The sequence below is a fragment of the Synchiropus splendidus genome, chromosome 15 (assembly GCF_027744825.2).
Source record: "Synchiropus splendidus isolate RoL2022-P1 chromosome 15, RoL_Sspl_1.0, whole genome shotgun sequence".
Lineage (NCBI taxonomy): Eukaryota > Metazoa > Chordata > Actinopteri > Syngnathiformes > Callionymidae > Synchiropus > Synchiropus splendidus.
Window position 1 is genome coordinate 13,102,805 of NC_071348.1, and position 19,795 is coordinate 13,122,599.

The following is a 19,795-nucleotide window of genomic DNA, read 5'->3' on the forward strand; positions in this document are numbered from 1 at the left end:
CTTTTATTTCAAATGTAAGATTTTGTCTTCCCTAAACAAAGGTGTTTATTTTCATGACGGAGGAGAACTGCATTGATACTCAAACCCAATTTTATAGGGGGAAAATTAAATCATAGAAGCTGGTTGCTGGATTAATGAAAAACAGTTGGAAAAAATCAATACAAAAAAACCCTCAAAAGAACTAGAGACCAGACAACTGAAATATCAGATATTGTCTTTATTTGCTAAGATACACTGAAATAAATGTGTTTTTACGTAACTGACAATACATTATATATTCACCATCAAAGAATAAATATCCTGAAAATAAATTATGCTAGGTTATCCCAGAACAAATAACGCCTGAGCATTTCGGGACTCAAAATAAAGGACCGTTGTCAGAAATCCACGGCTGGCCAGCAGCAGGTCTGAGGCGTCCTCGTCCCCAGAGACACGGGAGCTTATGGTTGGCTCTCATCACAGCAACACTGGTGCACGAGTCTGGTTTGCGGATGATTTCACACCAGTCTGGGTAGTCCACTGGCTTAGACCCGCTGTGGGAGAAGCAGCATAGCATCGCAGTTTTTTTTCCATTCACTCTACAACAGGAACCTCTTGTTTGATGAATGTTAAATGGAAGTGCTGGTTGGCTGGAATCGCTTATTGCATATTAACAGTTCAGACATTAACACTTCCTTCCCAAAGGTCCAGAAACACTCACTGGTCGCAGCAGCCCACTCCAAACGGCTCCATGCAGATACACTGGAAACAGTCAGCGGTGATCCAACTCTCTCCAATACTGTATATCTGCCCATTGTGCTCACAGCTTCCTGAATATTTAAAAAATAAGTCAGTGGAAATGTAATATTAATGCATGTTTTACAAAAAATAAATAAATAAATAAATATCAACTTGATGAGAGGATCACAAGCAAGGTGAAGTCTGGACCTGCGATAATATCCACGGTCAGCAGGTCAGTCTCAGTGAAATGTGTTAGTTGATCGCATGTTTTATCAAAGTTTTATTGAAGTCTCATTCATCTTAATTGTAGAGTACTTTCTAAATGAACAATGGCAATTAACAAGCAGATATGTATATTTAAATGTCCAAAAATGCCACTAGACTGCTTCTGCCTGTACCTTTAGTGTTGAAGAAACACTCCCCACTGTTGTATGCAGACATTCCCGGCACACTGGCACCAAGGAGGCAGACTAAAACAGCAAGCATCCCTCTGGCTGTGTTTCCCATTGCTGCATGACATCAACAGAGAAAATGAGACACCAACTTCCTGATGGTTACGGAATAAAATCTTACCGTGCAATGCTTACTCCTTCCCTGCTCCTTCACCTGGCGGTTTTCCTCTCTGCTGGCTGAGCGTCTCCCCGTCTGAGCTGATGCACCCACTCCCTCAGGTCTCTGATATTTATACCAGCGAGTCTTTATCTCTGCCATTTCCACTTCTCTTCTCACTATTTGCCCAATCCCCTCTCTGGCCACCCCCCCTCCACTCCACTAGTTGTATCTACATGTGCACAAACTCACAAACACACACAGCCACAATGATACCCATCATCTTGCATGAGACAGTGTCTTCAGAGCATACAGTGTGCACCTCTCCTGATAACATTTATTTTCGGGGAAGCCGTTTGATGTTATCTGTAGAAAGGACTACGTGACAGGGGGTCAGGGCCTATTGTATAATTCGGGAGCAGCGTGTGTACAGAGGGAGCCCCGGGCAGGAAAAAAAGAAAATGTCAGACCTTTTACAATTCAGAACCGGTGTGGTGGTAAAGAAAAATCAGGAATGAAGGGGGAGCACCACACCAGGTGTCCAGACCAATCTACAATATGCAGTTAGATAATGACTCGTATCAAATCCTTTGCGGATCTAAGTTCTTGAACCCGGAAGTTGTGCCATCATGAAAACCCCAGAAGATTCGATGGGAATCCATGTTCTATTAATGCTTTGCAGACGTCACTGCAAATTCAACTGTTTTTTACCTTTCTTGTGTAATCTTGTTTTCTAAGCCCAAAATATATTTTAATTCCACTTAAATAATGCTGAAAAACATTTATTTTATGAGAGTAAATGGATATATTGATGGGAAAAAAATCGGATTTTAACCATTAAAACACGCCACTCAAAATAAAGAATGCACCATATTACAAACAATGAAAAGCATCATGGTAAGCCCCACAGGGTCAAGAATAGGGTGGCAGCTAAAATTGACAATTGTAGCAGGTCATCGTGAGTGAGATCAATGGTTCTTGCTCAGAGACAAGCAAACACCACTCCATCTGGGACTGTTCCAGTTAAATATGACTATATGACCATCGCTTAGTCCTGCTCAGGGTGTCAGAAATTGAACCCAAGAGCGATAAGCATTAGACTGCCTCGGGGCCCACAACCATATATACTATAAAAACTCTCAAAAATTCTACTTGAAAAGCAGAAAAAAATTCCAGTTCCAGGAAGCTGTCTGTGGTTAATTATAAACAAGGTGTAAAATGCGTCCTTTGACCTGCAAACACTTCAACAGAACTTCATACAGTGTATTGAATGTGTCGCCATGACACTGGCAGACAGACCAGTACAATACTGGCATACTCATGTTTCATATTTCCTGTATGTGGCAATGATGGCGGACCACAAATGAAACATCAAAGGCCGTTTATTAAGGCAGTGTGTTTCAACGAGTGAATCGTGAGAGAGTGTCAGGTGTGCCATGGGAAATGATCCAATTTCACCTCATTTGTCCTGATAGAAGCGGGCGATATGATGACATTAAATCATACACTATAGAGCACTGCTGATGCTGATGCGTCCTTTTCCCACACACACCAACAGCACTGAAGCTGGTCAAATACCAAACTAAAGCTAAAGATGGTGTGCACTGCAGAGCTAACAGCTAACATGACGTCTCACTTCAAAACTTTATTGACAAAAAAACTAAATGCATAACCAAATAAATCCAATCCAAAATGGGGTGGCAGAAAGAATCACTGCTGTTATGAATTCTTATGATTTGTCTGAAAAATTGTGATAAAATGAAAACATTTAATATAAAAATAAATAAATCCTGCCATATTTCCCACAACGTTGTGAATACATTCTTAAACAAATACATTTTCTGCAATTTGTTTCTGCAAATAGCATGCAATAAATAGCACAGTTACATAGCAACAATTTTTCACAAATGAAAAGGGATTTGCTACTGGACTTTACTGTATTCAGGGAGCTTCTGACAGAACTTCACATTACATCTAGTTGTGTGTCTAGCAGTAAAGTGAACTGATGTCACTGCTGTAAAATACAAACGTGTATTATAATTATTGAGGCTTATGCCACCATTGGTGCATGTTTGCAGGGGCCATAGACTGAGACATTGACCTTTGACCCCATCATGTTCATTACAAATCTAATGGCCAAATCTTTTTTTACATATTGAATATTATTTCTTCTTAAATAACAGTTTATTCTCTCATTATAGAGTTCAGTGATGCACATGAGTTAACTGATCCGATTACATGCCTGACTCTGAATCACCACATGAATAAAATGTTCCAGTAATGAGTCGCAGAACCGACGCTGCTTTCGCTATATACAGGGTTATATGCGTCACTTTGCCAAACCATTGTTTGTACAGAATATCATGAGTCATTCAATTGAGTCTGTGACGTTTCTGAGGCGGACACACACCTTATTTTACTATAGGTACAATTCAGTTCCTGCTTTCTGGACTACATCTATCATTAGAGTTTTTCTTCAGGCTGTAAAAATAACTACTGCTACTACTATGACTATTTTTACCTGGACATGTGCTCAGAGCCATTTAATCCTCACTTCTCTTGATCACATACATGCCACAGATGTTTTCAAGACATCTTTACGTCAGCAGTTTTTAAACGCTTTTGGTGCTCCAACCGGTTTGTCAATTATCTATTGCCGGTGGAGTGGTTGAGAAGAAAATGCACAAGTTCTCAGCTGCAGGTTATACGTGTTTCCGTCCATTTAGCTTGCCTCTGTGTCTCCCTGAACCTGCGCGCCGTTATCATTGGCGTGCACGTTTGATCAGGAGCAAGTCAAATGTTTGCGCTGGAGGTATTACATAATTCTCTTGTGCCCAGTGGAAGTGGAACGTTGCATTAAAATAAGTCATTAGTGAGTTCAGATGCTTGTCTCTTTGGTCAGTGATGAATGAAGCTCAGTGAAGCCAGGCTTTATCTTGAGGTATTAAGATGAGGCCGTCCCTAATTAAACATCAGACTCAAACAGAATAGCCATTATAAAGTGATAAAGAGGCAGAACTGTATTTTTGGCCCTATAGAAAAAGGTAGGGCTGTGCTTGACTACCATTGTGAGGCGTCTGTTTGCAGTGCAAACAGGATGTAAATGGACTCAGGCCAACAGGAGGCCAAGCATTATCCTCCATGTGTTTGGTGGATGTGATTGTGTGATACTGAACTGCAGGCTTGTCATCTGACCAAAAGATGCTCGGATAGATTATGCCGCACTTCTTTTGAATATTCAAAAAGAGAAGAGAGGAACTGAGCGGCCATTTTTGCCTCTGTCATCCTGGATGTTACATAATCCAGATTTCATTGGTCAAACATGGATTCTATTGAAGAGCTTGTCTCTATGTAAAAATTCTGATGGTTGGTAGCAACCTGACAAGCCCGAAGAACCACAAACAACAATGGAATTTTCTTTGCAGAACACCATGGACAGCTCAGCCCTACATTCCCATGAATGCGTTTTGCATTCAGGGATTTGGCTTTTAGGTTACTGGTCATTTCAATGGGAAATTGATCTTGTCCACATCATGGACTCAGACGTAGATCAGGATGCCAATAGAAGCCCATCATTTGCTACTCGCAACCCACAAAATGTAGCAAAAATTTATATAATGATGGTCGTGATGATGGAGTTTGATTGAAAAGAACAAACCAACAAAGATAAAATAAAAAACTTTATTATGTTCAGTTGTGCATGATGAAGCAATACAAAAGTTCAAAAGATGTAGAATCCTGAAAACCAGGATTAATGCTCGAGGCATGAGGAACAATGAGCGCTGGACGATAGCAGTATTTTAAAACAGGTTGAGCCAATTTGAAAACAGGAAATGCACATAAAAACGTTTAGAAGAAGTGGAGTCCTCACTCCATACTGCCTGTGCTGGCCACTCTAGACAACTGCTATTGATGAAAAATGTAAAGAATAATAGTTGCAATTCATCAACAATCACTGTGTGTGTGTGTGTGTGTGTGTGTGTGTGTGTGTGTGTGTGTGTGTGTGTGTGTGTGTGTGTGTGTGTGTGTGTGTGTGAGGAAGCTGCACTCACAGCTATCACATGCTATGCTATCTTGTCGACATCTGCTTGACTGTTCAGTTTGTTGAATCACTCATAGTTTGTTTCTAGTTGCTTTTGGGAATATAATCCATTGATGGTTTTCAGTCAACTTTGGATGAAAGTGTTGAGTAATTTTGTGATATTTAGTTATTACTCAAATATATTTTGTCAAAATAGGGCTACACTACACATCCAGAAACCCACGTTACCGTAAATAAACTAGTTAGCATCTTGTTAAGCCTGGCTATTTTTTCACCCTCGAAGGGTCGTCCAAATTTCACTCTTAACGGCTTTTTAATTTCTGGTTGTTAACACTAAATAAGCAGGTGATTTGATTCTGAATAGTAAGTTTGTGGTTTCCAGTACAAATTGTGACTGGAAATAGCATGTTTTGCATAAAAATAAGAATAAAAATAAATAACCTCACATGACATATTGTGATTCCAAATCTATCTACCAATCTACTTGTGTGCTCCTTTCATCATAAACAAAAAATCCCCAAAATATCAACACTTACAGGCTTTCTCGATTCACATGATGAAGTCATCTACCTGACTTTGCCGTTTCGAAAGCTGTCTGGTGGAGACAGCTGTGAGGTGAGTGCCAGGCTCTGTAGGAATATGTCTGATATTAAGTTGACATGAGAAAACACAAGAACAACCGAATATCAAACATATCAAACAGCGCCGGGCGAATCAGACAGCAGCCATGAAAGAAGAGCCTGTGAGGGAAGAGTATGGATGAACAAACATTCTCAACAAATGTAGAAAGAAGAAATGTAAATGAAATCTTCAATGAGCCAAGGAGACACATTAAAGAGAGGCCTTTTGGAGGAGAGCCACATTTCCTTAAGAAAACCATCCTCCTCACACACAAATCCAAAAACCAAATGAGTTGATCCTCACCACCTACGATCATCCTCAAACAGCATTCAGGCAAATGAGCTCTGGACAAGAGTTGGTCAATGTTCATGGCAGTTAAGTGTTAAAAGAATGCGTGAGCCGTGGTTCTGTGGGACAGTATTTATAGAAGTTTTGGGGGGAACACACAGACACCCCCTCTCACACACACGTTAACACACTCGGCTGTAATTACTGGAGTATTGATCTACTGCTTTGGCCTGCAGCCTTTCCTCCCCACATTAGTCTGATCAATACATGCCATGTTCATCCCTCTACAAGTTCTCCCACACGCACACGTGCACACAGACACACAACAGGCAGGGAAAACACACCCATCTGCAGCTGCAGAATCAAATAACTTTCAGTTACTGCCTGCAGGGAGGACAAAAGTGGCGGTCACCTCTAGACGTCATTGGCAGTCACAAAAATTTCCACAAAAATGAAAGTTTTGATGTGATGATACGTTTTCGGCTGAAAATTTAAATACAAATGTGGGCAAAACCAAGAAAACACCCGACTCTATTGGGCAGGGCAGAATTAAGGATTTGATTGATGATGAAAACATACTTCGTAAGGCCAGAAGGCATTGTGATCTTCGTGAGGAGGGATGGGCTGTTAAACTGGACGACTTCTCCTTCCAAAAATATGTATGTTCAGCTCCACGACAGGTGATTTAATATGAATATGGAACCAGATAATAACAAAATAAAAAGAACCAGATCAACATCATAGTTTAGTCACATGTGGCCATGTTCCTGTGGAGGCCACATTTTGTGTTGCAGGGTCTAAGTACTGAAATGTCTGTAGAATTTTCATCCTGATCATCAAGTATTCATATAGCTTTTTTTTAATTTTGTAATTTAATGACAATATATTTTTGTCTTCCATAAAGGTTTACGTATTAGAAAAGAACACAACAGCAAAACAAACGTGCACTCTGTGCTATATTTCATTGTTCAGCCGCTTAATCAAACAGTCAGCTGAGATATGGTGAATCGACAGAATGAGACATGCTTGTATTAAAAACAACTGTGTTTTAATAATCGTATTTTGTCCCCTCAAATGTTTGATCAGACGTCCTTGTTGCTGGCATTTACACTCATGATTACAAGTTTAAAAGCAATGATGTTAGACTGTAGACAGTAGAATGCTCATTTGACCAAACAGGTGAAGATCATTTCTCTGAGGTTCAGAACTGACCTCTGAATGTCTTCATGTCTGACATGAAGGTCATGCTACTTTCTCAAAAAGCCAAAAAAAAAAAAAAAGTCAAATTCACTGCATGAGAACTGTTTTCTAACTTAATCTCAGACACAAAATAGAGCATGTGCCAGGTAATATTATTTAAAAACAAGCACCAATGAGCTGCGCTACTCTTCAGAACTTTATCGGCAGTGGCTGTTCCCGTTCTGGCGCTAACCTTGCGGGACTATTGGGGCGGAATGACCACTCTTTGATTGCCTAATTGGGAGCCTGGGGGAGATTTTAATCTGGCGAGTTTAACTGATGCAGGGCAGCGAGGGGCAAACTCACAGATGACAGGGCAGAACAAAACAATGACCATATGGAGGTGAAGGAAGGTCACTGTGAGAGCAAGTGTTTTTGTTCGAGAGAAGCTGGATGAAAGTAGAAAGTAGGACCGGAATCTTGTCATCCTGTAACAGCATCGACAGCTCTGGGTCTTTGTATGCTCTATACTTTGCTCTCTCCTTATTCAACACAAAAACACACTGATGCGATCATGTGACTTCTGAACAAACCCAGAGCACCAGACCACCTCTGGCCTTCATATCCCAGCGATGCATAGGACACGGAGGGAAGTCAGACTCAGACAAGAACATAGGGCCATTTGCAGCCTCCAGCATGCAGGCCCACCAGCAGGTGTCCAAGAATAGCATGAGTGTGGCCCCAACAGGGCCGGGCCCTCTGTCCAACGAAAGACGATGAGACAAGTGAATTCCTAAAGATAAAAAATTGATCTAGACAGTATGTCAACCTCCATCACAAGTATAGTCGCCCCATTGGTATACTTCTTTTGACAAGTTTGGTGGAAGGACTCATGGCTTCAATGTGTCCAAAAATCATTACACCAAGAGTTTGTTGAGTGGGATGTAAGTTGCCAGCTCAAATCATCCAGCTGTTATTGTGATTTGGAAAATAAAGCCATGCAAACTGAAAGGCACTGCAGCCTGTCAACACTGCAGTACATGCTGGCAAGCCTCAAGACCAACATGGCATTCATGACTGGCACTATGAGTGTGGTGCACATCTTATGGTGCTAGTGGTCTTTTTTAAATGAGCCTTTTGCTGGCTCCCAGAGAATTGAGTTTGCGACCCCTGCTTTAGAATGTATGAAGCAGTCAGTCCCAGTCTGTGGCAATGTGTGAGATGATGGACTCCTTATGGAAGTGGAGCACTGACACAGTACATCCATTTGTGTGATGTCTTCCCAGTTGATGACTTCAGGTCTACACTCATAGAAAGCCATGCTGCACATCAAACAGTTGACACTCCATAGATAGAAGATTCCTGAGAAAACACGGTAAGTCAGAAGAAAAAGAAAGAAAGAAAAAAATCACAATTCATCCCTCAACCGTAACATTTGGACACCTTTATTCTAAAAGCTGAGACCATTCAGATCGCAAAACAACAGGGCTGGGCACCATTACTTTTTGCAACATGAACTATTAAGAGGAAAAGATTTCCACCATCTTCATTATGCTTTGTGAGGGCTTGTAGCGAAACATCACACAGGTCACAGGAAAGTGATGAGCTAGCAAAATGTTTCTCTCTTCTTTATTTGTCTCCCATTCTCAAAACACCAACCACGGACGTAACGCTAAAGATAATATGATAAACCATAACATTAACATGTGAAACATATAATAAAATTCAACAGACAATAACAATTTGGAGGCCAAACAACGGACAGTAATACTGATCAGCACATGTGGACAAGAATCCTAAGTTGTAACTGTGTAGCTCTTATGGGTTGCGCTAAGCAGTGTTGGTATCTTCACATTTGTTTAGGATTATTATATTTCTCTGCAGAAGTCAGTGGAGTGTAACTGACTCGCTACTGCAGCAAACGTTGATGAAACTGTATCATGAATCAAATGTTGAATTTTCACGTATTAAAACTGATTTACAAAAACATTCTTTCTCATATGCGTCATCTTCCCAAAAGTATTTTTATCATGTACCCTACTGTTTATAGAATTCCCAGCAATGACTCACACTCATTCATCATTACATTTTAAATCCTCATTCATGAAGAGCTTTTACAAAAATCAATGTTGAACATCAACATATTAAATAAATATAACATTTAAACAACAAACATGGCGACACCAGCTTCTCCCTGAACCAAGTATGACAAAAGCAGCAAAAGCTGTAGCACAGTGAACATGTTTGGAGTGACTTTAGACTTCTGTGTCACTTGGCTTGGCTGGTCTTCCTTTCCTCCTCACTCTGCGGACAACCTTCCTTCGTCCTCGTGCTACGGGTTGATCTGGCTTTGGCTCTTCAGCTTCAGGCTGTGCTGCATTGGGGTCTGCTGCTTTAGGCTCTGCTACTTTCACTGCCATGGGCTTCGGCTGTGGAACTTTTGGTTCCGGTGCTTTCTGCTCTGGAGCATTTGGCACCGGTGCTTTGGGCAGTGCCGCTTTCGGCATCGGCGGTTTCAGTACTGCCGGTTTTGGCTCTGGTGGTCTCGGCTCCACGATAAACGTGTTCCTACAATAAAGTCTAAAGCAAAAAGGAAAAAAAATACATAAGAGGTTGTGAGGTGAATTTGGCTTTGTGTGTAAAATAAAAATGTACCTTTCTTGGTCTGAGTTGGGCTGCAAAAATTTACAAGCGGGACTCTTTGCACTTCGTAGGTTTTTGAGCGAGTCAATCTCAGCCAGCCAGATGTCCGTCTCCGTTTTCATATCAGCTGTTTCCATCATAAACATCAAGTTATGCGTCGATAGGAAAGTTCAGTTCCACATGAAAACAACCGCAGCACTTACTTATTAGCGTGTTAAGGTTTTTCTCCTCAGAATCCAGCTGACTTTTTATTTGTCTCTGTGAGAAAGGAAAAACAGTCAAAAGACAAACACTTTTAAAGCAGATGTAATGAAGGAAGAAGAAAAGCCGTCAACCCAAGAGAATGAGCATTAAATGTAGCCAGGCGAAGAATGACAGATGAGGAAACTGGATGGTCGTTTCAGAAGTAGCTCAGGAATGCACGGGCAGCCCTAACTGCTGGCACAGGACTCTGTGTAGTGAGTGCCCATACTACCATGAATTTCCATCAACTATTACAGAATTGATATGTATAATAAGACTGTAATAAATAATAACATCGTAACAGTTAACATCTCGGCATCCTATCCTGGGCCTCTTGCTCTCAGCAGGATCGGGTGCCTTCTTCAACCGGGTGAGACAGGTTTAACATGTTCTTTGACAGCTTGATAGGCTTGATTCCCTGCTTCTTACTGAAAGGAAGCAGGGACTCACTTACATCACTGATGGAAAATTAAACTCTAAATCAGTGAGTGTGTAACTTTAGGGGGTAAAACTGACATCTTCAGTAACACTTTGCTCTCAGATGATACCTTCTCTTGGTGGCAGGTGTCCAGCTTCCCCATGTTTTCAAGCACGTTCGACTGGAACACTGTGGAAGCCTCCCTCAGAGTGCCTTCCTCCTCTTTGGCGTTGTCATACTGTTGCTGGAGGGTCGCCTTCTCATTCTGGTGCTCTGTCAGCACGTCGATGGTGACCCGAAGCCGAATACTCTCGAACCGAAACCGCCGATCCTCCCGGTCTTCCTCCCTTTTGCGAGTCTTGAGGATCAGAACCATGGTGACTGACGCCATAATGGTCAGCGGCAGTAGCAGTTGAACTTTCATCATGACTGAAATGTTATTTAATAAATATCCTCTGTCCACAGCTGCGCGCCTCACGCGTCCATGTAGCGGGGGAAGTCAAGAATCACTCCGCGTCTTGACCCAGAGAAAAGTCATGCAGGTGATTTGCTCTTTGCTTCCTTACAACGTGGATAACTCACTTTCTTCCTGGCTGTGAGAAGGGTTGGCCTTTACACCTGTCACACACCCCACCTCCTCCACCCCCACTGTAATGGACAGAGGTCTAAACCTTTGTAAAAACGCAGGCACAGTAGCGATTTATGATAACAACAATAAAAGTTTTACAGCATTATATAAGTTACTCACGCGTTCTAATGCACAACCATTTTCTTGCTCTGCATTAATTATAAATACATATAAACAAAAGGTGAGGCGTCACACAAACAAGGAACTATGTGCTACGTCACGCCCAGATCGCCCGGCAGGTCGAGCAGGTTTAAGAGCAACACCTGTCCTGTCAGGTCTTCATCGGACACATCCTGTGAAAAGAAGCGCGGAGCGAGTCAGTCGATAACCGAAAAAGATGCGCTTCTTAATCGTTTTATTCGGGCTGAGCGTCACCGTGATTACCGTAATTGTCCTGCAAGCCGCGCGCCAGGAGATTAAGATCCGTAACCTGAAGAAACGCACCGAGGACAACTTGGGTGAGGTGAGGAGGAGAGAAGCCAACATCGTCGTGATCAAAAGCAAGATCGAAACGCTGAAGAATCTGAATCAAGACCTCAGCCTGAAGATAGCTGAGCTGAAGGTGAAGAAAGAGGAGTCTCAGAAGGCGCATGAGGGCCTCGCAATGAGTCTTGGGGACTGTCTCAAAGAGAAGGTAACACGCTCGCGGGATCAAGAGTATGTCTCAATGGAACTTCAATGAAGACGCTTTTGGATTGCATTTGTAAAACCCATATTGATGTTGACACGTGAGAAAACTTAATTAATGCTGTCATAAGGATGGGTTTGTATGCGTGTTTCTTGGGCACTCTTGGGTTTCCTCCCAGTCCATGAATATCAAGTGTGTGTGAGATGGACAGCTGTCGTCTCCAAGGTCTTCAGCACCTCTCATCTAATGTATGTTGCTCAGTTGGCCCCTTCATGATAGTGTGGCGAATTTTAAATGAGGTCTGATTTATTGTAGATGGGAGTCTCTTGCTGTGGATACAAACACGTAGGGTAGTTTTCAAATATAAAATGAGTAGATGCAGATTAATTTGCATAATATGACACATTTTCAGAGCAGGTCAAAAACATGATGTACATTGCCAAGCAATTTCAATAGCATTGCCGGACCCTGTCAGGTCAGGACCTCAAACTCTTGCTCACAGAATGAGCTAAAGGCCCACACAACAGCATAAGAACAGTAAGGGACAATCACATCATTTAACGTTTTGATCCCACACTTTTTGTGACAAGTTTGTGTGTTATTGTGCTCCAGTTAAGGAAGATTCTATTGAATAACTGTTGGGAGGACTGAGGAAACTTTTTTTTTCTTCTCCGACTACTAAGGGGTTAATTTGTAGTACAAATATTTACCAACAGAGGACGCTGAAGCTCCAACCTTGTGATTCGAACTTAATGCAAACGTGCATGTGACAAAAATAAACGAAAACCTTTCGGAAGTAAATAAATATGTATGTATATATATATAAATATATATATATATATATATATATGTATTTCTTGTTTACATGTATCTAATCATAGATTTTTTTCTCATCCTATAGGGATGAGAAAAAAATCTATGATTAGATACATGTAAACAATAAATACATACTAGAAATAACCATTAGAAAAATAGTGAAAAAATATTGACTTTATTCCTATATTTGTAATAATGTAATGAATCCCTGTTTCTCTGAATAAATAAATAATTTCATAAATTCATGCATGCCTTATTTTAACATTTATTTATTTAAATATATTTCCTTATTTATTATCTTCATCTTACTCTATTTATGTGTACTTATTTATCGTCATATGACAGTAGAGTAATTTTAAGGTACTGGTAAATCCATTTCCATATGTTTCCACATCTGTTCCTGCTGTCATCCCCTCACTTTTTAAAATAAGGGCATGATGACATGATGCCCAGCCTTAACAATAAATAATAAATATCGTCCTCTAACTTTCAACTTCTCTGTAAAATTTTATATTAAAGTTTTTTTTAGTTAAACTATTCCTGACTGAAAATTGTGTTTCTATAGCCTTATTCCTATACACACATATGAATCCTAATCTTTTTTTTTGTGTGTCACAATTAGGAACTGTTTGAGGAGAAACTGGGAAATATTACCCAAAAAATGATGACTCTGAACGGTAAGTACATTGTTTTACCTCTTTACTGCTTGGCATGTTTATGGTAGAACTGACGATAATGGCCACATCACCAGCAAAATGTTCAAATATCTTGTTATTGTCCATCCTTGAAAGTACTACATTTTATGCCGATACTCTCTTGAGGACCTGGATCTATTTGAAAGTGTTTGTTTTACAGCAAGGTTAAATAAATAAACAACAACAATAATAATAATAATGGGCAAAAAAAATTTTTAGTAATTGTTTTGTGTTGTTATTATTACTACTGCTACTTGTATTACTACTTGTGGATTATAAAAAAGAGTGAAGATAATGAAGAATTGAATTAAAACCTAATAGATATTTCAATTGTATTTAATGTATATGTAAAAATATTTAGGATTGTTTATTTAATTATTGGAGGAACAGTAGATGTTAAACAATTGAATGTAGAAAAAGTGTTCTTGAGAAACAACTGAAAAGTATAAAGAATTTCATTATGGGGGAATGGCTGAAACAAATTAGAATTCAAATGTGTCAGTAGCTTTGTTTGAAGAATCTTCCTTTTATTTTTTTTGCTAAACGAACTTTCTATTTATCTCACATTAAACAAAAAGGGACTGTCCTGTTGAGGCCATGTTCACGAGTTTGAAACCTCTGGCAGGAGTAAATGCACTTGAATGAATCTTTGGAAGGTGGCAGATCTGCTGTGATGCTTGTTAAATGATTTGGTGGTTTCTTGCAACACTGAAGAAGCTGAGTAAAATTACAGCAGTGACTGTTTTAAATATTTACTTGTGCAAATTTCCCTTAACATCGTATGAAGTGACCTTTTCTTCTTGTCCTCCAGAGAAACATGACAGTGAAAAGGTCCTAGCTGAACTGGAGATCCAAGGGTTGAAAAAACAGATTTTTGACAGAGACCAAATAGTGTGTCGATATGTGGACAAAACCAAGCTAGAAGCCAGGTAAGATTTTAAGGAACTCCACTGCATGTAAGGAGTGATGGCAATGCTTCCATCACACTTTGTTTTCTTTATTTTCACCCTCACCTTTGTGATCTCAGTAAGCTTATGAAGAACAATGATACATTACCGTGCTCTGTTGAAGTTATAAAACTGGTTCGGGTGACTCAAAGTCCTTTTGTTTGCCAGTCTTTCATTGATATTTATTGAGTTCAAGGGTTACTTGACAACTTGAACAACAGGAGCAGAGCCTTGTACCTCTGCACACTCCCTTTTTAGAATGACTCAAGCCATGTGCATTTATGGATCATATTTGATTTTATACTGTACTGCAAATTGTCCACTGTATGAACAGAGATTGTTTTAATTTTTTGTATGTTATCATTGGTTGAAAAAAAAAAAACGGAATCGAAGAGGAAAGTCAAAAAAGAGATGGAGAAGCAGCTTAGAAATAAACAAAGGAACTATTAAAACTGCTGTGAGCTATTAATAATAAAGGATGTACAGTGACATCAAGAGACATTTAACTAAATAACTGAACACACAATGAAATGGGAACATATCATTCAGTAAAACAAATTCTAAGGTTTAGTAAACTGTGACTGAGACAAAGGCCCTTAAAGTGATTGTCCTTTTCAGTAATAATTCCGATATAAGGGTTGAAGAAATAATAAGCATCTTTATATATCATGGCTGAAACTTGAAAACACTTTCCTGCCCCCCTCCTCCCCCACTCTTGCATTCTCTTCCTGTACACGCTTTTTTAATGGCGTTTTTTCCTCTCAATTCGCAGGTCTACTGAGATGTTAGTGTTGTTTTTGTGTTGTTGTTCATCATTTGTGAAGAAGAGGCCAACAAACTGTTAACTTCTCTCCAACTTTATTGACAGTTCGGCTCCAGTTTGTTTGTTGTGTCACCCGTACGCAAATGTGTGACTTGTGGGCAGGAATACAACATTATGTGAATGAATAAATTCATTCATTCATTTAGTCAGAGGAGCTGCATGTGGCAGCCACACAATAAAGTCAACATTCTTTTGGACTTTCTAATTATATTTTGAAGACTTTTGAATGCAGTTGTGTTGTGTCTCACTGTTGTCTTGACTGGCGGTGTCCTCTCTTTTATGTCTTATATTTATGTCAATGAAACACTCAGAAATTTGTGAATATCATTCATCTCTTCCCTCTGCTCTGTTGCATTGATGCTGTATTTTAACTTGTTACAGGCAGCTGTGTGGACTGGCTTAAGTGAAGTCACGTTGCAAGGGACTCAACGCCATCAAAATGTTAACAGCGTTACATGAACTTGAGAGTGGAACAAGAATGTTGCTTGACTTTTATGAAGTTGGACTTTGTTTTATGTTTATTTCATGTTTCTACAATGTCATTCAGGGAGAACAAGTAAAAAGAAAACAAAAAAATACATGAGTTTTCTGTCTTCATTTAATTGAATCACTTAACTATGGCAGCACAAAGACAAAGGGCGTGTATTGATAAAGGGATTCAACTTATATATAAGAAGATACCGAATGAATGAATGAAGCAAGGACGTGTTGTGATTCATTCTCGTAGAATCGCTCGGGGTGAGAATGGACCAATTATACTGAAGAACCGGTATGACGTGTTCTATATGGCTGTAGCAACAAAATTTCAACATAAATTTATTCTGCAGTGAGGTGCACGTTGAGTTAAATGATCCAAATATAAATATATATATTTTAAATGTTCAGTTTTTAAGTAGCATTTTTAAAGAAAATATATATGTATTATTCATATACACGCCCCTTGGATGCATTTGCTGCAACATGCAAACGTGAGTTACAAATCTGTTGGCTGTACGTTTAATGAATTTTGCCCACTTTATCGTAGAAGTATTACTGTTACCATTGTATTAGTACTATAAGTATAACTTATAGTTGTAATTCTGTTTGGTTTATTTTTGTTTCTTTGTTTGTTCGTTTTTCTTCCATCCGCTAGTGTCAAGACGCGTGAAACTGAGCTTCTGCCAGAAATAATTCGGGAATAATTTGTTGGTCGTGCTAGCGACGGAAGTGGAGGTTACTGGCAAAGTCAAAATATGTAATAAAGTTCACTCGTCGTTTGCTCAAAGAAACTAATATTAAGCTGCCTTTTCTTTCATTTTCCACGGATTGCGTTGACAGACATTGTTACAGGGTGACACTGATTGTTTTCTGCTTGAGACCGTTGTGCGGTAAGTAAACAGCTGTCATAGCCAATAGCATAATAATACCGGCTTTATTTGATTCATCTGTGGCTTCTCGCAGCTAGATAATGGTCTGGAGCCTTTGTCGGATGCTGACGAGCTGTAAAACTCTGATCCCATGTGTTTTAACGCAAGAGAGCTGTGTCCGCACCTTGGTGGTAAATCATCTTTAATATCTTGTAAAATGCTTTAGTTTGCTTGAGAAAGCATTAGAGAAACGCACATTCGTTTGCTGCTGATAAGTCGTTCGTGGTTAAAAGGTTAGATTCCTTACTAGAGGCCAGTCATGCTCACGCCTATAGATAATATTGACTTTGTGATTCACCTCTTTTTTTTTGTTGTGGACGTGATGATCATGTTAAAGGTTAAAATGCTCTCCTTGATATTACAACAACTACCTTCACTTTTGTGATCATTGTCATTGCAGACTTATTTATAGACCATTGTTGCAAAAGATTGTCAAGGAATGAAGACCATATGCTCAGTCCAATCCGTGAAAAATTCAAATGACATGACATTTCCCTTCTTACTTGCAGAGTTCATCCATTTGCAGATTAAAGCCTCGAGACTACAGCTTGCCAAACTCCTCATGGAGCCCAGAAATGATGCGATTGTACGAACACTACAGCAGCCAGTGTGAGGTGGAGACAGAGACTGGTGAAAAGAAAAAAGGACCATGGTTTAAAGTGCCTAGTTACAGCAGGTTTCTGACGCATGCCACAGGTAAAATGTTCTTAGTCTGCGTTTGAGAAGTCCATGAGAATATAATCAAGATATGGTGCTGTGTCTCACCATTACTAAAATTGTCTTCACAGGTGGAGTGATTCTTAGCAAAATATATCATGCAAAGGCCAGAATTTTTACACGTAACATAAAAACACCGGGCGCTGCGTTTGAATTTGCTATGTTTATTAACAAGGAAGAAGAGAAGTGTGACTGCGCTCTACAGGTTGGACATTTACTTGAGGGGCCACCTGGGTGAGACACATTATTTTTGTGCTCTACAAATATTTTCAGGATTGAAACTGGCTTTAAATCTTTATTTTATGTGTCTGTAAACGTTATGCTAAATCATGTGGATATTTATGCGACATATGTGTATGCTTCTTCAGGCATGTCCACGGAGGGGCGATAGCCACTATGATGGACGAAGTGATGGGAGCTCAGGCCACGTTCATCGCTGGACCGTGTATGACTGCCAACCTCAGTATTAATTACCGCAGGTACTAAACAGACTTTCTGTAACTCCAACTGTTCTGTATTTCATTTCAAAGGCCTGTCTTGGTTATTGTGGCGAATATTTCCTTCGTTCATTTTGTGATGTATGCTCTTAAAGTGAGCTTGACTCAGTTAACAGTGATTCTTTTTAACCACTAGGAGGCAGGTTTGCTGAAGTTGTTCATTGAGATGTGCTGATGTATGCTTCTTTGTAATGGCTTAAGTGTTTATCCGTTTAGATATGAATCGACCGGTTATTCTGTCTATGTGGACAGGGTCACACATTGTGACACATTGACACTTTGGACATCCCAAAAATCACCTTAACAATGAAAGACATTTCCACAATTTCATTGCATTATACAATTTTTTCAGTGAGTGGAAGACAGATTCTGTCATTTATTGCTCTATTGCAGGTGGGCTGCAGTGACCACAGAGTGTAAAACTTAGTAAGGTGTGACACAACAAACTTTGAATAAAAGTCGCTCTGAATTGTTTATGCTTTCTTAATCTCTGTAGCAAAATAATCAATGTCTTTATGACATCAATTGTGATTGAGTTTGTGAAAGTGATGCATGATGACTGATATAAAGCAGGAAATTCCGTCGCAGTGACGTAGATGAAAGGTGCTTTGAAATGATGCTTTGATGCTAGCCAAGCTCCAATGCGTCTAAAACTTCATAGTTAATATTTCTGTTTCTTTCCAGCCCTGTACCATTAGGGAGCACAGTGTTACTTCAGTCTTCCCTGGTTAAAAGAGAAGGCAGAAAAATCTCTCTGTCATGTAAAGTAACCAGTCCAGATGGCTCCAAGTTGCACACGGAAGCGACAGGTAGTTAAGTCGTCCACAGCTGCCTGTCTACAAATCACATCCTTCTTTAAAATTGTTTTCTCTCCTTCCCGTCTGTGTAGCATTGTTCCTGGTGATAAGGATTGGCCATCTACTCTGAGTCGACTGAGAACATGAAGTTGTGCGCTTTTATATATTTAGTATGTCTATTAACAGGATGTTTAACTGATGATAAACAGGATGTGTTGCTTATAGATGATGTGAGATCGCACATAGATGTGTGGTTTCTTCACAGCATATGCCTGTTGGTCTCTTAAGGGCCCCTCACGTCTTTACCTCAAGAATGTGTGTGTCGGTTTTTGTGTGTGAGGATGATTGAACACTTGTTTCCACTGATGAATTTTGTGGACATTATTCAAGACAAACGGGTAACAGTGTTACAATAATGCATTGATATTACATCATATCGTAATACCATCTTTTACATATAAGTGGCAAAGATCAAGGCCGGAAGACTTCCTTGCTTTTTTTTTTTTTTTTTTAACAGTTGTTGAAAACCTGGAATTAAAAACACGTCAATTGCCTTCTTTTACTGGATCTTTGACCTTCTACTAAACAGATTAGCACTCACCGGGGTCTGGTTCGAACACGCTCTCTTCCTCAATGACTTGTTTTCTGCCAAGACAACTGGATAAAGTATTGTTTGGAGTGTTAGTTGTGTTCCAAGTTATTTTAAGGCCAGTTAGGATAGAACTCAGATCCTTCTCCAGGTGGAGCAGTTCAAGTATGTTTTCTGGAGTCAAGGATGGATGTAGGGTGAGAATGCCATACTGTTGTAGTGACCAAAGAGCTGAGCCAAAAGGTAACCTGTTTTTAGGCGTAAAATAGAAATAAGAGAAGCTTTGGATCATAATATATATTTATGCTTTCCATAAAATTAAACCTTGATTTCAAACGATATTTGTGTGTGTTGCATAACACAACCATCAAATTACATATTAAAAAAAATCAGATAGAAAATAAACCTTTGACAAAAAATATTTCTTTTATTAAAAACACATCTTTCACTAAGTGGTTTCAATATGTAAACGCTTGCTCTGCGATCACTTCAAAAATCCTCCGTTACTAGGTAAGTGTGGCGGAAATTCGTGTCACCGACATGGGATTA

General features: G+C 39.6%; 4 protein-coding genes across 5 annotated transcripts; 2 read left to right on the plus strand and 2 right to left on the minus strand.

Annotated features, from left to right (window-relative positions):
* Positions 1-229: 229 nt before the first annotated feature.
* Positions 230-1,437, minus strand: LOC128746600 (prostate-associated microseminoprotein-like). Its single transcript, XM_053843764.1, has 4 exons — positions 1,294-1,437; positions 1,119-1,229; positions 701-809; positions 230-533 (listed from the first exon to the last, which is right to left on the minus strand). Exons 2-4 carry the CDS (start codon positions 1,225-1,227, stop codon positions 359-361), a joined length of 393 nt encoding a protein of 130 aa, XP_053699739.1. The 5' UTR covers positions 1,228-1,229; positions 1,294-1,437; the 3' UTR covers positions 230-358.
* Positions 1,438-8,820: 7,383 nt separating this feature from the next.
* On the minus strand, positions 8,821-11,270 carry LOC128746531 (uncharacterized). The gene is made up of 4 exons (XM_053843637.1): positions 10,834-11,270; positions 10,246-10,300; positions 10,055-10,169; positions 8,821-9,979 (listed from the first exon to the last, which is right to left on the minus strand). The coding sequence occupies exons 1-4, from the start codon at positions 11,128-11,130 to the stop codon at positions 9,655-9,657; spliced, it is 792 nt and encodes a 263-aa protein (XP_053699612.1). The 5' UTR covers positions 11,131-11,270; the 3' UTR covers positions 8,821-9,654.
* A 336-nt stretch (positions 11,271-11,606) lies between these two features.
* On the plus strand, positions 11,607-15,803 carry si:dkey-87o1.2 (uncharacterized protein LOC796684 homolog). Its single transcript, XM_053843551.1, has 4 exons — positions 11,607-11,965; positions 13,398-13,452; positions 14,282-14,399; positions 15,622-15,803. Exons 1-4 carry the CDS (start codon positions 11,669-11,671, stop codon positions 15,641-15,643), a joined length of 492 nt encoding a protein of 163 aa, XP_053699526.1. The 5' UTR covers positions 11,607-11,668; the 3' UTR covers positions 15,644-15,803.
* A 638-nt stretch (positions 15,804-16,441) lies between these two features.
* Positions 16,442-19,502, plus strand: them4 (thioesterase superfamily member 4). 2 transcript variants are annotated; one of them, XM_053888289.1, is made up of 7 exons: positions 16,442-16,607; positions 16,681-16,777; positions 17,156-17,342; positions 17,435-17,597; positions 17,732-17,842; positions 18,545-18,669; positions 18,750-19,502. In XM_053888289.1, exons 2-7 carry the CDS (start codon positions 16,688-16,690, stop codon positions 18,785-18,787), a joined length of 714 nt encoding a protein of 237 aa, XP_053744264.1. In that variant the 5' UTR covers positions 16,442-16,607; positions 16,681-16,687; the 3' UTR covers positions 18,788-19,502. The 2 variants fall into 2 exon arrangements, with proteins under 2 accessions (XP_053744264.1, XP_053744265.1); XM_053888290.1 differs by lacking the exons at positions 16,442-16,607; positions 16,681-16,777 and having other exon boundaries at positions 17,209-17,342; positions 17,539-17,597.
* Positions 19,503-19,795: the final 293 nt, after the last annotated feature.

Coding starts and splice junctions, on each gene's coding strand:
- them4 (XM_053888289.1), top strand. CDS start 16,688: ATGGTCTGGAGCCTTTGTCGGATGCTGACGAGCTGTAAAACTCTGATC. Junction 16,778..17,155: donor GCTGTGTCCGCACCTTGGTG/GTAAATCATCTT, acceptor TCTTACTTGCAG/AGTTCATCCATTTGCAGATT. Junction 18,670..18,749: donor GTTGCACACGGAAGCGACAG/GTAGTTAAGTCG, acceptor CCGTCTGTGTAG/CATTGTTCCTGGTGATAAGG.
- si:dkey-87o1.2 (XM_053843551.1), top strand. CDS start 11,669: ATGCGCTTCTTAATCGTTTTATTCGGGCTGAGCGTCACCGTGATTACC. Junction 11,966..13,397: donor GGGACTGTCTCAAAGAGAAG/GTAACACGCTCG, acceptor TGTCACAATTAG/GAACTGTTTGAGGAGAAACT. Junction 13,453..14,281: donor AAAAATGATGACTCTGAACG/GTAAGTACATTG, acceptor CTTGTCCTCCAG/AGAAACATGACAGTGAAAAG.
- LOC128746531 (XM_053843637.1), bottom strand. CDS start 11,130: ATGATGAAAGTTCAACTGCTACTGCCGCTGACCATTATGGCGTCAGTC. Junction 10,301..10,833: donor ACACCTGCCACCAAGAGAAG/GTATCATCTGAG, acceptor CCTTTCTCACAG/AGACAAATAAAAAGTCAGCT. Junction 9,980..10,054: donor CCCAACTCAGACCAAGAAAG/GTACATTTTTAT, acceptor TTTTTGCTTTAG/ACTTTATTGTAGGAACACGT.
- LOC128746600 (XM_053843764.1), bottom strand. CDS start 1,227: ATGGGAAACACAGCCAGAGGGATGCTTGCTGTTTTAGTCTGCCTCCTT. Junction 810..1,118: donor GTGTTTCTTCAACACTAAAG/GTACAGGCAGAA, acceptor TTAAATATTCAG/GAAGCTGTGAGCACAATGGG. Junction 534..700: donor GGAGTGGGCTGCTGCGACCA/GTGAGTGTTTCT, acceptor CTTCTCCCACAG/CGGGTCTAAGCCAGTGGACT.